Source organism: Ailuropoda melanoleuca, chromosome 10 (assembly GCF_002007445.2).
Source record: "Ailuropoda melanoleuca isolate Jingjing chromosome 10, ASM200744v2, whole genome shotgun sequence".
Lineage (NCBI taxonomy): Eukaryota > Metazoa > Chordata > Mammalia > Carnivora > Ursidae > Ailuropoda > Ailuropoda melanoleuca.
In genome coordinates, this window is record NC_048227.1 from 21,757,670 (window position 1) to 21,772,880 (window position 15,211).

Here is a 15,211-nt window from a genome sequence, read left to right on the forward strand (position 1 = left end):
TCTGACGTTATTCTGATGTTCTCCCTCTGTATGTAAGAAATCTCTTCCCCCTAGCTGCTCTCAGGATTGCTTCCTTGGTTCTAAGATGTCCAAGTTTTACTATTATATGCCAGGGTATTGGTCTGTTCTCATTCATCTTGGGAGGGGTCCTCTCTGCCTCTTGGACACGAATGCTTGTTTCCTTCCCCAGATTAGGGAAATTCTCAGCTGTAATTTGCTCAATTATATCTTCTAGACTGATCTCTCTCTCTCTCTCTCTCTCTTTCTCTCTTTCTCTCTCTCTCCCCCCCTCTCCCTCCCTCCCTCCTTCACTCTCTCAAATAAAATCTTTTAAAAATTAGGGTGCCTGGGTGGTTCAGTACGTTAGGCGGCTGCCTTCAGCTCAGGTCATGATCTCAGTGTTCTGGGATCCAGCCTCACATCAGGCTTCCTGCTCAGCAGGGAGCCTGCTTCTCTCTCTCCCTCTGCCTGCCGCTCTGCCTACTTGTGCTATCTCTCTGTCAAATAAATAAATAAAATCTTTTTTAAAAATAAATAAAAAAAATGAAATCTACAAATAACACTATACCATCTATTGTCTTCTGTAAGATGTTGCAAAGTATAATGGAAATGAAGTATCCAGTTCAGATATTAATGATTAAATATAAATTTAAAATATATGTATCAGCCATTCAAATAAATTTAGCCTGGAATATTCTGGAACCATTTTCATGAATCTCTTGTTTCCATAATAGAGCATGCAGTCCCCTAGTTCATAGATCCAAGCATTTCAGCATTCAACATTTTACTCTTAATCCAAAGCTGTGTTTTGACTGAGACAACACTTTCATAGATTTCTTCTCTGCCATTGTAGTTGGCTTTCTTTTTTATAATCACTTCATGAAAGTCCATGGGGATGGGACAAAATAGGGTGATGAAATGGCAGTGCTGGTTAAGCCTGCTTACCAGGCAGAGGAAACCGCCCCCCCCCGCCCAACTGGCTTTATTATCTGCTCAGGTCACATCTGTTTCTGTGCAGACTTACAAGTCACAACATAGACTTCCAATAGTCTAAAACAATGAAAGCTTGATGCTCTTATGAAAGGAAGCAGGCAGCCAAAGAGACTAATTCCCTACTAAAAGGTGACCCTTGCATTATGTGCTGCTTATCATTGCAACCTTCAGGAACCCACTAAGTTTTGTAAGGGCTCTTTCTTTAATTCAAAACTTAGGTCAGTTTTTTTCTAAGTAAACTTTTTATTGAAATATGCATACAGAAAAAAAGCACAAATCCTAAATATATAGTTGAATGAGTTTTCATAAAGTAAATATACTGATGCAACCAACACCTAGATAAGAAATGAGAACATTTTCAGCCCTGCCAGTCGTCCCTCCCACTAACCAATATTCTAAAATCTAGATTAGTTTAGCCTGTTTGAACTTTACCTCTTGTACAAGTTTTAAACTAACTTTTCAGAATGTTTATTGGACTTTCCTGACTTGAAAAGTAATACATGATTATTTTTTAAAAGGTAGAAAAAGACATAGTTGAAAACCAGAGTCAGCCCTTTATCCTACCACCCAGAAAAATTTGAGATGAGACAATCCAGAAGACTGGTACTGGAACAAACTACTGAAAGTGGATAAAGAATTGTGTAGAACTGGTGAAAATACTAGGATAAAATACCCCAAACTGTAACGTGTTATAGATATTATAGAAATAGACAACCAAGAAACTGTCAAGGGTATTTTGTAAGTAGAACTACAAGTGTGCTTTCAAAGACTCTGAGTGAGTTTCAAATAATTGATCAGTATTTTTTTAGTGACTTTTTTAAAGATTTTATTTGTTTGAGAGAGAGTGTGCGTGCACACAGAGAGAGGGAGAAGCATGCTCCCCGCTGAGCAGGGAGCACGATGTGGGGGCTCCATCCCAGGACCCTGAGATCATGACCCCAGCAGAACGCAGACGCTTAACAGACTGAGCCACCCAGGTGCCCCTTAGTAATTGTTTTTAAAGTAAAAAAAAAAAAAAAAAAAAAAAAAAAAAAATTAAACTATTGAAAGCAATGATTGGCTTCAGAGATGCCTATAGCCTGTGTGACTTTTATTCAGTGTTAATCTGAACATCTAATTTTTCAAGATTCCAGAGCAAGTTTTTCTCTCCTGGGTGAGGAGGGAGGAGAGAAGCTTTGGAGTGTAATGAGATCTGACACCATCAGACATAATTGGACTCTCTTAAAGATTCCTGCAGTCGTGTAAGCAAGCCTACAGCCTTACGTTCTTGTTGCATCTCTGCTTAGAAACCTGCATTATTCCCAAAGACTTGTCACTACCACTCAAAGTAGTCTTGCCTTCAGGATATCCCTTGTTTCAAGAGCTTATATCTTCCTTGGAAATTTTAAAGCATTTTATGCTTCCTTTACTACATTTATCAATCTGTATATTTATTGATTTGTTCTAGCCCCGCCAACCCCCACCTATTTCCCATTGCAATGTTGAAGGCTGTTGGTGTGTTTATCCATGGTCTTTCACACATAGTAGATCATCAATAAATACTTATTGAAATCAGTATCCTTTTTTTTTTTTTATAAGTAGACACTGTGCCCAACATGGGACTTAAACTCATGACCCTGAGATGTGAGAGTCACCTACTCTACTAACTGAGCCAACCAGGCACCCCTTGAAATCAGTATCTTAAGAGAGGAACAGATAAACAATTTGCAAAGCACTTCTAGTGATTCCTAAACTGGGGGTTTCCACCTCTGGAGATTTTTTTTTTTTTTAAATAAGGGTTTTTTTTTTTTTTTAAANTTATTTATTTATTCGACAGAGATAGAGACAGCCAGCGAGAGAGGGAACACAAGCAGGGGGAGTGGGAGAGGAAGAAGCAGGCTCATAGCAGAAGATCCTGACATGGGGCTCGATCCCACAACGCCGGGATCACGCCCTGAGCCGAAGGCAGACGCCTAACCGCTGTGCCACCCAGGCGCCCCCCACCTCTGGAGATTTTTTTAAGGTGATAGAAGGAGCTCTGGCTTCAGCATTAAAACATTCAGGTTTAAGTCCTCGATTCTATGGCAAATAGCTAGAGACTTTAAGCATGTGAATTACCTCTCAAAACCATGTTTGCTCCGCTGTTAAATGGTGATAAGAATGCTTGCACTACATTGGCACAGGGTTGTTCTGAGGGGATGAGGTTATGTAAGTGTATGTATTTTGGGCAGTATAAATTGTTGCAGTTTATCTGTGTTGTAAGAATTTTAGTAATGAAAGAGTCTTAATTCAGAAAAAAAATAAATGCTTTTCAATTACTGGAAAATTGGTCTTAAAAACAAGCCAAACTTTTAATAGTGCGATTATATTATAGGTGGTTTTAATTTTCATATTCATGCCCTTTTTTCCCCCCTTATATTTCCTACAGGAAAAGTAAAATATTTTAATCAGGGAAAAGAGATTTTTCAAAGGTAATAGGAAATATTTCTTCAGTATTGTAGAGGGTCATTTTGATACTAAATTCAGAGGATTTGGGTGGTAATCCTTAATAAAAGGATTATCCCAACACGGCCTAAAAGCCAAATTTCCATTCCATTCCTTACGTGTTTTTAGTAGGGGTTGTGTCTATCTTTTCTTCCATTCCAGGTCAGGGTTCTGCAATTACAGATAGGTGTTAATATAATCTTGCTGGCTGTTCTTTTTTAAAGGTTTGCCTCAGTTGTTAAGGTGACCTGTTTACAGCTTTTGTGCATAACCTGAACCTTGAACTCCTGGTCTAGGTGGCATTCTACGCAAATTCCAAACACGTGTGTGATTACTCATGGAACTTAAACTTTGATACTCTTGCCTATAAAGTTGACATTTTTGCCTGTGTTTTTGCTACTCTCGTGTTCCCCTCCCCGTGTTTTGCTTAAATGTCTCCCTTTCTGCTATTGACTATGACAGATGCTTTTGTACTTGAGCAGTTTTTGGCACTTGAATTTTGGGATCTTGGCAGTCCTGTCGGATTCATTTGAGGCTGTGTATCAAAGATTCTGAATGGAGAAAACCAGAACATTAAAAGCATATCTGTGCCTTTAAATGAAGGGTAGAAAATCAGCTAACCCATTTCCTTCTAGATTCAGAAAAAATTAGATAAATACTAATTTGAGACTTTGGAAGCCAAGCGTTAAAGCAGTATCTGACCACATAGAGTTCTGATTCTCTGGCCCTATAATCACTACTTGCTGAGAGAGCTAATAATTTTCCTTTTAAGTTGCTGACCAAGTTAGTCAGACTTCTTTATTAGGTAACCTATTACAGATTCTTGGAGGAGTAGGGCTTTTCTGATTAGTTTTGATTTAATAATAATAAGATTAAACTCCTGTCATGTGAAAACAAGCTCCCTGCCATTCTTTAGATTGTCCTTAAAGCCAAGTCTTCTAAGACCAAAGCATCACAAGCTCTTCATAAATGGTTTTTCATTGTGTTTTTATTACAGGTTTATATATCAAACGAGGGGGACTTACTGTAGTTTTTTTTTTTTTAATACACTAGTCCTCCCCAACCCCGCCCCCCCCAGTCTGTGGTTACACTTTCCGCAGTTTCAGTTATGTGGTCAGCCCCCATCCAGAAGCCGATGATTCTCCTTCTGTGGAATGGTCAGAAGGTCCCTGGTAGCCTCATACAGTGTCACAGGGCCTGCGTCACTGACCTTATCTCATCACGTGGTGTTTTATCATCTCACGGCATCGTAAGACTTGTAGGTACAGCACAGTGAGATCTTTTGAGAGAGACCACATTCACATAAATTTTATTACAGCATATTGCTATAATCGTTCTATTTTATTATTAATTTCTCGCTGTGCCAAATTTATAAATTAAACTTAATCATAGGTATGTATGTAGGTATGTATGTGTAGGGGAAAAAACATAGTCGTATATTTAGGGTTCAGTGCTATCCAGTTTCAGGCACCTACGGGGGTCTTGGAATGTATCTCCAGTGGATAAGGGGAGACTGCTGTAGCCTCTTTGTACTTTATTTGCACGTTTACTTGTTTCCTTTATATTGGCCACAACTCTAATTTGAACATTATATCTTTAAAAGTGGGCAACAGGACAAGTGGGTGGCTCAGTAGGTAAGAGTCTCTCTTTGGCTCAGGTCATGATCCCAGGGTCCTGGGATTGAGCCCCCGCATCAGGCTCCCTGCTCAATGGGGAGCCTGCTTCTCCCTCTCTCTCTGACTCTACTCCCCCTGCTTGTTCTATCTCTGTCAAATAAAATCTTTAAAATAAATGGGGCGACAACCACATAATAGCTTGTAGGAATTATAAATGTCTTTCAGATTACTGGGAAGTATTTGTGCCATGGGAATAAATACAGAGAAGTCTATAAATGGGGCAAGGGGGGGAATTAGTGGCTATTAAGACCTTTTCCCAAGAGGGTTATAACCAAAGCCCTTCTTAGAATCTTTCAATTAAGTCTCAACATTTCAGCAGTTTTAATTGTGGTATAGAGCACAGTAAGCTGTTGTGAATAGAGGTCTAGAAATTGCCATTTTGGGGCACCTGGCTGGCTCAGTTGGTGAAGCATGTGACTCTTAATTTCAGGGTCATGAGTTCAAGTGCCACGTTGGAGGTGAAGCCTACTTAAAGAAACTGCCATTTAGCCAGTATTTTTTGAATCCCTACTATGTGTCGGGAATTGTGCTAAATTGACTAGAGAGAGAAGAGGCTTCCCTTTTCAAGGAGGGTTAGAAAGACTGGACACTAAAAGTAAGCACTTTAGTTGTTTGTTGTGCTAATTGTTTTGAAGAAAATTGATAAGGTGCCTTGGGAGGAGTGCTACTTGAGACAGGGTGGTCTGGAAAGGCTTCTGAAGAGGTTATGTTTGAACAGAGGCCTAAAGGGTATTGGAGTTCTTAACCATTTTTGTGCCATAGATCCCTTTGGCTGTCTGGTGAGGTCTGTTTTGATTCTCTTAAAATATATAGAATAAAAGGGAATCTGTTATATTGAAATGCCTATCAAAATAATGAAAAAATAAATGTGATATAGTAATATGTTTTGTTATTAATACATTAAATACCAAGATCCTAATTGTCAGTCTAAAAACTGTAATTTCAAATAGTGATGAGTGTAACCAATAAATCAAGATTTCTGCAACCACTATCACATGATATGAAAATACCTGTGATTTCTATTGGTGATGAAGTCCTAGGTACCCCGTCATACTACTGATGATTGTTGCCTCCATTCAAAATCAAAGGAAGTGCTAAATGTCAAAAGTTAGAGAAAATGAAGATGTAACTTCTCCCTCATCCAAATTCACAGATGCTCTCAGTTCTGTCTGTGGACCCCAGGTTAAGAACTGCTGGTTTTGATGGAACCAGACAGGAAAAAAACATCCCTGAAAGGAAGGGGGAGCTTGCTTAGATTAGAGTGAGGCAACTCCATAATTTTAAGGTAAAGGTACACTGAGTGTGAAATAAGGATGAATCAGTAACTCTCCGGTGAAGCTGGAAGAGCCACGTAAGAGATGGTTGGGAAAATATTAATTTACACTGAAACACAAATAGATGATAGTAAGGGATTATTGGGATTCTTTTAGGTATGATTAAAACTGTAGTTCAAAGGAAAAGTCTTTTCTCTTAGAAATATATGAATATGTATATTTGACTCAAGATGTCTTGGCTTTGGTTTAAAATGATTGGAGATGAGAAGAAAAGTAGAGATGCAACAAGATTGATAATTGTTAAAATGGATGATGGATAGGGGCGCCTGGGTGGCACAGTGGTTAAGCGTCTGCCTTCGGCTCAGGGCGTGATCCCGGCGTTATGGGATCCAGCCCCCCATCAGGCTCTTCAGCTATAGGCCTGCTTCTTCCTCTCCCACTCCCCCTGCTTGTGTTCTCTCTCTCTGGCTGTCTCTATCTCTGTCGAATAAATAAATAAAATCTTAAAAAAAAAAACAACGGATGATGGATACAAGGGCTCATTAAACCATTTTTTCCCATTTATGTGTTTGAAATTATTCATAATAAAAAATTAAAAACGTAGATAAAATTAGTCATCTGTAAAGAGCCCATACTTGGGTAGACTGAGGAAGCAGCACACAAGGTCAAGACAGCTAATGTGTTACTGTGGGGAAGTGTGACTGTAAGAACATATGAAGTGGAGCTGGGAGAGAAGGTTGCTGGGACAGTTATGGTATCGCTTCATCTTAGTTGAAGACCTGCAACTAAAGTTAAGTCTTAAGGAGGGAAACGGTAAGCATTAAGCTTAAGAATCATTGTTGATCCAAGTGAATGTTGTTGTCTACTGGACCCAAGAGAAAGACATTAGTTTGCGGGAGGAGAGACTTCCAGGATTTTCTGTGTCGGAGATCAACATTTCTCTGATAAGTGTGATCCATGGACGACGTGTACTGACATCACCTGGGGTTTTTGCTGAAAATGCAGAGTGCTGGCTCTGCCCCAGTCTCATTGACTTAGAATTTTAGAAGAAAGGGGCCCAGGTTCCTATAGTTTAATAAAGCCCCCAGATGAATCTTAGCACACTCAAGTTCTTGAACTGTAACTGTAGGTAAGATGACAATAGCTGCCTCTCACTGAGCAGTTTTACCATATGCCCATGCCATGCTGAACCCTTCACACGCTTGAACCTTAAAGCAAACCCTGGTGAGGTAGGTGATGAGGAAATTTCACCTGAGAAAAATTAAACTACTTGCCAAAGGTCACCTGGTTAGAAGTGGTGAAGCAGAACTTCAAACCAAATTCCAGCCCCAGAGCCTGTGCTTTTAGCTACTGCTGCCTCCCACCAGGCTCTTTTCTCTGATCCTGTGCCCACCAAAAGTCTTCTGTGGGAATTGACCTCTCACCTGCCTTCTACAAGGCATATGTATCTCCTACAGAGGATGTGAATATTCCGGTCACTGGGCAGAGACAGCTTCTGTTGTAAATTAATAATTAGTATCTGGTCTAAGCATTAGCCTTTTTTCAAGTTATTGTGAATCAGTCCTAAAGAATACCTAAGACCTATACTTGATATAAAAGTAGCTTGTGAAATTTCTGTACCTATTGTACGTATTCCTGTATTCTAAACACTTTGTTCCTAAGGGATCGAACACATTCCCATTAGTGACAGGAACCTGCTATGACATTGCTAGCCAGAGGGCAGCATTAAGGACCTACTCCTAGGAGAAACTGATGGGTGTTAAGGGAGTGAAGAATAAACACAAGATTTTATAGGGACTGTGGTTGGTGTGTGCTCACTTACCTTATTTAATACTTTAAGTCCTACAAGATAGGTTAGTCATTAATCCACAACCCCTTATTTTCAATTCCGAACCCAAAAGGCTCTGTAAAACAAGATTATTTTTTTCTTAAGCTTGCAGCAAATTCATTTAGTAGCAAAACCTATCTGAACTGATGATGTAAGGCTGTTTATAATCCTTATTCACACTTTTCAATGCAGAAATGTTAATGCTCAATTACAGGGTGCTGCCCATACCTCACTGAGGATGTTATAAAGTTTATTGTGTGTGTGCCATGTTGTCTCTCTAAAATTTAAAGAATTTTCCATGGGGCGCTTGGGCGGCACAGCAGTTGAGCATCTGCCTTCGGCCCAGGGCGTGATCCCGGCGTTGTGGGATCAAGCCCCACATCAGGCTCCTCCGCTGTGAGCCTGCTTCTTCCTCTCCCACTCCCCCTGCTTGTGTTCCCTCTCTCGCTGGCTGTCTCTATCTCTGTCGAATAAATAAATAAAATCTTAAAAAAAAAAATTCAAAGAATTTTCCAAAAACATTTTTGGCCCCAAGAGTTCCAGATGAGAAAGTTGAAGTTATGAGAGTTAAGTGTTTTCTCAACACATTGCTACCAAGTTATATAACTAGATTTTTAAAAAGAACATATAAGCTTTTTTTCAACTCTGTCACGTTGTCATGTAAAGAGCCTACTGAAAATCATTTAGCACATTAGCTTTGTGAATACAGTTGTACAGTTGACCCTTAACAACACAGGTTTGAACTATGTGGGTCCACTTACACAAGGATTTTTTTCTGATACAGAGCAGTAGTGTAAATGTATTTTCTCTTCCTTGTGATTTTTTTTTTTTAACATTTATTTATTTGAGAGAGAGCGCGTGACTGAGCACTAGCCGGGGAGGGGCAGAGGGAAAGGGAGAAGCAGACTCCCCACTGAGCAGGGAGCCTGATTTGGGGGGCGGGGGCGCGATCCCAGGAGCCTGGGATTACGACCTGAGCCAAAGGCAGACGCTTAACCCACTGAGCCACCAAGATGCCCCTCATGATTTTCTTAACATTTTCTTTTCTCAAGCTTACTTTGTCAGAATATGGCATGTAATTCATATAAACATACAAAATGTGTTAATCAACTGTTTATGTTATCAGTAAGGCTTCCAGTCAATAATAGGCTGTTAAAGTGTTGGAGGAGTCCAAAGTTCTACATGGGTTTTCAACTGTGCGGGAGTTGGTGCCCCCAACCCCATGTTGTTCAATGATCAACTGTATAGTTGTATAAAAAGCCCCAAGAAAAGTGTTGGGGTTTTTTGAAGATTTATTTATTTGCAAGAGAGCAAGTGGGAGGGGCAGAGGAGGAGAGAGATTCCCAAGCCACCTCTGCGCTGAGTGTGGAGCCCAGTGCAGGGCCCAGTCTCATGACCTGAGGTCACGACCTGAACTGAAACCAAGAGTCAGATGCTTAACTGACTGAGCTACCCAGGTACCCAAGACATGACTTTAAAAACATTTTTCTTGGGGCACCTGGGTGGCTCAGTCGGTTAAGTGTCTGACTCTTGGTTTTGGCTCAGGTCGTGACCTCAGGGTCATGAGAATGGGCCCTGCATTGGGCTCCACACTCAGCGCAGTCTGCTTAAGACCCTCTCTCCTTCTGCACCTCCCCTGTGTGTGTGCGTGCTCTCAAATAAATAAATCTTAAAAAATAAGTGTCATGTCTTGGGGCACCTGGGTGGCTCAGTTGGTTAAATGTCCAACTCTTCAGGTCTTGATCTCAGGTTTGTGAGTTCAAGCCCCACGTTGGGCTCTGCACTGGGCATGGAGCCTCGATAGATAGATAGATAGATAGATAGATAGATAGATAGATAGATAGATAGATAGATGATAGGAAGAAAGAGAAGGGAAGAAAGGAAAAAAGAAAGAAAGAGAATTTAAAGCCATGTCTTTGGTCTGTTACCATCATTGGTGATGCTTTGAACCCACCTTTTCCTCTTTCTAGTTGTGCTCTAGAGAAATATTATGAATGTTCCATTTGAAGTATATACTGTGTTTCATTGTCTTCTGGTAGAGTTGAGTAGGAGGGGAAATCAATGTAATTTAACACTGAGGCATGAAGACTGATTATTCCCTTTTATCCTTGGCCATTTAGAAAACAATCTGGCAAATTTCTCATGAATAAGGAGGATTATGGTGATAACACCCTCACAGTATTAAAAATAACAAGAGTCTTTGAATCATAGTAAGCTAAATATCTCTTTCTGGTTAAATTAATGTTATTTTCCCTATTTTTTGGTCCAGAGTGGCTCATTTGGAGAAAAAAATTTGACTTTTTTCCAAGTAAAAAGTCATCTAAAATTCTCTACTTTAGGCTTTCCTATTTCGGTAAAACATGGTATTTTTGCTTAAACATCAATCATGTGTTCCATTGCTTTTTCTCTTGTGGAATTGTCAGTCTCACTTTAGATTTTCTTGTTGAATATTAATTTTATGCATGTCTTGTGCTTTGCAAGAGTCAACCAGCCTCATGATACATAGGATGTTGGTAAGCATTAAGGAAAGTAAACATATAAAGGATGGCCTGTACTTATTTCCTATAGGCAAGTACTTTAATTGGGATTTAAAGTTTTTCTTTACATAAAATAAACCTCTGGTATTGTGGTATAATGAAAATCATGTATTTGATCTTCGTCTCTAGTTCCTGGCACAGAGCTTCTAAAACACCTGGAATTTCCTGAGTGATAGGATGGGAACTTGTTGCCAGAAGGAGCACAACCATGTTATTAGAGAGTTAGAACCATCAGTCCAACCCTCAACCTCTGGGGGGAGGGGATGGGGCTGGAGATCGAGTTCAGTCACCATGGCCAGTGATCTCATCAGTCATGTGTATGCAGTGAAGCTTCACTAAAATCTTGAAACAAGGAGCACATCGATATGCTGGGAGGGTGGTATGTCTGGAGAGGGTGTGGAAGCTCTGCACTGTTCTCCACCCCAATACTCGGCCCTGTGCATCTCTCCCATGTGGCTCTTCCTGAGTGGTTAAATCTTTTTAATAAAGCAGTCAGTGTAAGGAAAGTGATTTCCTGAGTTCTGTGAGCTATTGTAGTGAATTACTGAACCTGAGGGGAGATTGTGGAAACCTTCCAATTTACAGCTGGTTGGTCAGAAGTACAAGTGGTCTCTGGGTCTTGCAGCTGGTGTCTGAGGTGGGACAGTAGCCTGAGACCGAGCCCTTCTAACCTGTGGGCTGACTACAGGTAGGGAGTGTCAGAATTGAATTGTAGGGTACCCAGTTGGTGTCGGAGAATGAGAGAGAAGGTGTTAGAATACTGCAGGTATTTTGTCTGTTTAATGTATAACCTGGTCACAGTCATTTTCTCTTACAGTATCTGACCAAGCAGGTGGAGCTTCTACGGCAGATGAATGAACAGCATGCAAAGGTTTATGAGCAGTTAGATGTCACAGCAAGGGAACTGGAAGAAACAAATCAAAAGCTAGTTGCTGACAGCAAGGCCTCACAGCAAAAGATTCTGAGGTAAATTTTCTAGAATCTGTTGAGGAAGTCCTAGGGGGAAGTCATTTAGTATAAACTAGAAGAGAATGTGGCTGTAGTGGGTTTGGGTCAATATGGGGTATGGTTTAATTTAATTCTTTATGGAGAATAGAGATTAAATAGAAGTCCTTTCCAATTAAGAAAGCCCAGTTTGAGTGGCTGGCAACTAATCTCTCCTCACTGCTTATGCCCTTAATTTAATATGACAAGCAACAAATGGCTTCTGTCTGTTCCTCACAGTTTGACCGAAACAATCGAATGCCTACAAACCAACATTGATCACCTCCAGAGCCAAGTGGAGGAGTTGAAGTCATCTGGCCAAGGAAGAAGGAGCCAGGGGAAATGTGACCAGGAGAAATCGGCACCCAGCTTCTCATGTCTGAAAGAGCTGTATGACCTCCGCCAGTAAGAGCCTGCCACTGATGTCACTGATGAGCAGGGGAGCGTCTCATGTCTGCAACACATCCTGGACTCCAGTAGATTAAAAGTACCCTTTTAAGAAATGCCACTTGGCAATGAGACTACCAGTGGTTTGAGCAAAACCACTTAGACGTACACGTACAACTGATAGAGTTCTTGGGTATTGGTAATTCTGCAGAAACTTTTTTTTGAAAGTCTTGGGAGTATTCATTTCAGTGCTTTTCATGTGCTGTCTTTAAATTAAGGTGCAGTACTTCTGGTAGACTTCAGGTTTGCGTAGAAAACACATTAGAGTAGGAACAAATCGAAATTTCAATAAAACAAGTTTTTTGCCTACAGAAATGCCTTTATAATTGAGAGTTAAGAGACTGAATATTTAAGAACCACTACTTGAGCACCTATTATATGGCAGGTGCTATGCCAGACATGAGGAGGGTGAGCAAAATAGGCCCAGTTCCTGCCTTCATACTTCCAGTGTCAGGGAGAGGCCGATATAAATCACAAATAAGCACAGTTAAAATTTGCCTAGGACTTTGCACAGGAGAGCTACTGGCTTCTGCATTTGGTGGCTGTCAACCTGGACTGTTCATCAAGTCGCTTTGGAATTTTTCAAACACCAATACCAATGAGTCTGTCAGGCCTAAATCAGGATTTCTGGGTGCAGGTAAAAAGCTGCCCAGGTGATTCTGGTATGCAGCTAAGGTTAAGAACCACTGAGCCATTCTAATTTTCTTGACAGGTATCAGTCATAACTCGGCTTTGAGAATGTGTGTTCTGTAGTACTTTTATTTATTTGTTTATTTTTAAAGATTTTATTTATCAGCACAAGCAGGGGGAGCAGCAGGCAGAGGGAGAAGCAGGCTCCCCACTGAGCAAGGAGCCCACCGTGGGGCTCAGACACTTAACTGAATGAGCCACCCAGGTGTCCCTCTGTAGTACTTTTAATGGTTAAAAGAATAGTCACAAAAATTATGTTTTCTTACATGTGTTTAGAGTAGGCAAAAAATTGATCACTGTCACAGTTCCTCAAAAATAGTTGAAAAAAAAAAATCAGTCTCCCTGTTTTCATTCCCAGTTGACCCAGTTACATTTTTTTTGGTAATATATTCTTTCACCGTTTTTCTCCTAGACACTTTGTGTATGATCATGTGTTTGCCGAGAAGATCACTTCCTTGCAAAGTCAGCAAAGCCCTGATGAAGAAGAAAATGAGCATTTGAAGAAAACAGTGACGATGTTGCAGGCGCAGCTGAACCTGGAGCGGCAGAAGCGGGTGACTATGGAGGAGGAATATGGGCTTGTGCTCAAGGAGAACAGTGACCTGGAACAGCAGCTGGGAGCCACAGACGCCTACCGAGCGCGGGCGCTAGAATTGGAGGCCGAGGTGGCAGAGATGCGGCAGATGCTGCAGTCGGAGCATCCTTTTGTGAATGGGGTCGAGAAGCTGGTGCCAGACTCTCTGTTCATCCCTTTCAAGGAACACAGCCAGAGCCTCCTGGAGGAGCTGTTGCTGCCTGTGCCGGAAGCCCACCGAAAGCCACTCAAGCGCAGCAGCAGCGAGACGGTGCTAAGCAGCTTGGCAGGGGGGGACATCGTGAGGGGCCACGAGGAGACCTGCATTCGGAGGGCCAGGGCTGTGAAGCAGAGAGGCATCTCCCTTCTGCATGAAGTGGACACTCAGTACAGCGCCCTGAAGGTGAAGTATGAGGAGCTGCTGAAGAAGTGCCAGCAGGAGGAGGACTCGCTGTCCCACAAGGCGGTGCAGACCTCCAGGGCTCTAGCCAAAGACCTGGCCGCGACGAATGTGCAGCCTGAGCCCGGCACCAGCAGCTGGGAGCCAGCCTCTGTTACCCCAGAGCCCATCAGTTCCCCTACCACCACGACACCTCCGGAATACAAAGCGCTCTTTAAGGAGATCTTTAGTTGCATCAAGAAAACTAAGCAGGAAATAGATGAACAGAGAACAAAATACCGATCGCTGTCCTCTCATTCCTAATTCAGCCTCCAGCTCTACTACTAATTTGTCTATTTCCTTTCACCCCTCTCTCCCACTCCGACAAGTGTTTGTAAACCCCACAGCCTGATATTGCTCATGATGTTTGCCTCGTCGGTTTGCTTATTTAGCAGCTGCGAACAGCAGCGGGCGAAGAAGGTGGCTGCTGGTGTCAGTTCTATAATCCAGTTCCACTTAAGCTCCTCAGGAAATCCCATGACAACCTGGCCTCTGGCTGGTGCGCTGATTAGGTTGTGATTCCTTGAAAAGCCCCAGAGCCAGTGGAGGGATAGATCCATGCTCCTGAGGGAGGTAGGCCTGGAGTTACTCTAGTGTATAGTAGATAGTGTATGGGATACAGGGGCAAAAGGGCAGAGTTGAAACAGAACTAAGGCAACTCCTACTGCCTCCTTGTTTCTCAAAACTATAGAAGTCAGATGGCTGCCAAACTGAAGTAGCTTTCACATACTGTTGGATACTGTGAATTCATTAAGAAGAATGTCCAGGAGAAAGCAGGGGTCTAATCCAAAATAAATGGCATTAACAGATACTGCAAGCCTTGAGTTTTGTTACATCTGCTACCAGTTGAGCTGAGACTGACATGTGATCATAATGTATCTAAATCCAACCGATACCAGACTGAAAGGCAAGCTCTGGTTTGACCAAAGTCAGCTTTTAGCATAGGCCCTAGAGGGCCCCCCCACCCCCGCCCGTTCCTTCAGATGTATGTTTGTACTCAAAGCTGTAGTCGTTGGCATAGGCAAATATGTAAATCGTTCTTAAAGTCAAACTAAAGAAGCAAGATCAAGCCCCTCCTACTGTGTTGTCGAGCTGGCTAAGCGGACAGCCACAAGCTGCCCTTGCTCAGTTCCCGCGGTTCCTAGAAATGTTGACTTGCTGCAGAAATTGCTGCCTGCTACTTTACTAAACAGTATTGTTCTGTGGGAATCTACTCATCTCACTTGTATACTTCTAATTTAAAACTATTTAAAAGAACTGAAGTTCCAGTTATTGTATATATTTTTCTAAAAGCCAAATAAAACTA

General features: G+C 41.5%; 1 protein-coding gene across 1 annotated transcript in view; it reads left to right on the forward strand.

Annotated features, from left to right (window-relative positions):
* Positions 1-15,211, forward strand: part of CDR2 (cerebellar degeneration related protein 2) — a 26,751-nt gene extending 11,540 nt beyond the window's left edge. Inside the window, exons 3-5 of the mRNA XM_002926062.4 lie at positions 11,589-11,737; positions 11,996-12,160; positions 13,305-15,211. Coding sequence (XP_002926108.2) covers positions 11,589-11,737; positions 11,996-12,160; positions 13,305-14,169 — 1,179 coding nt within the window. The 3' untranslated portion in view covers positions 14,170-15,211. The remainder of the gene's footprint in view (positions 1-11,588; positions 11,738-11,995; positions 12,161-13,304) is intronic.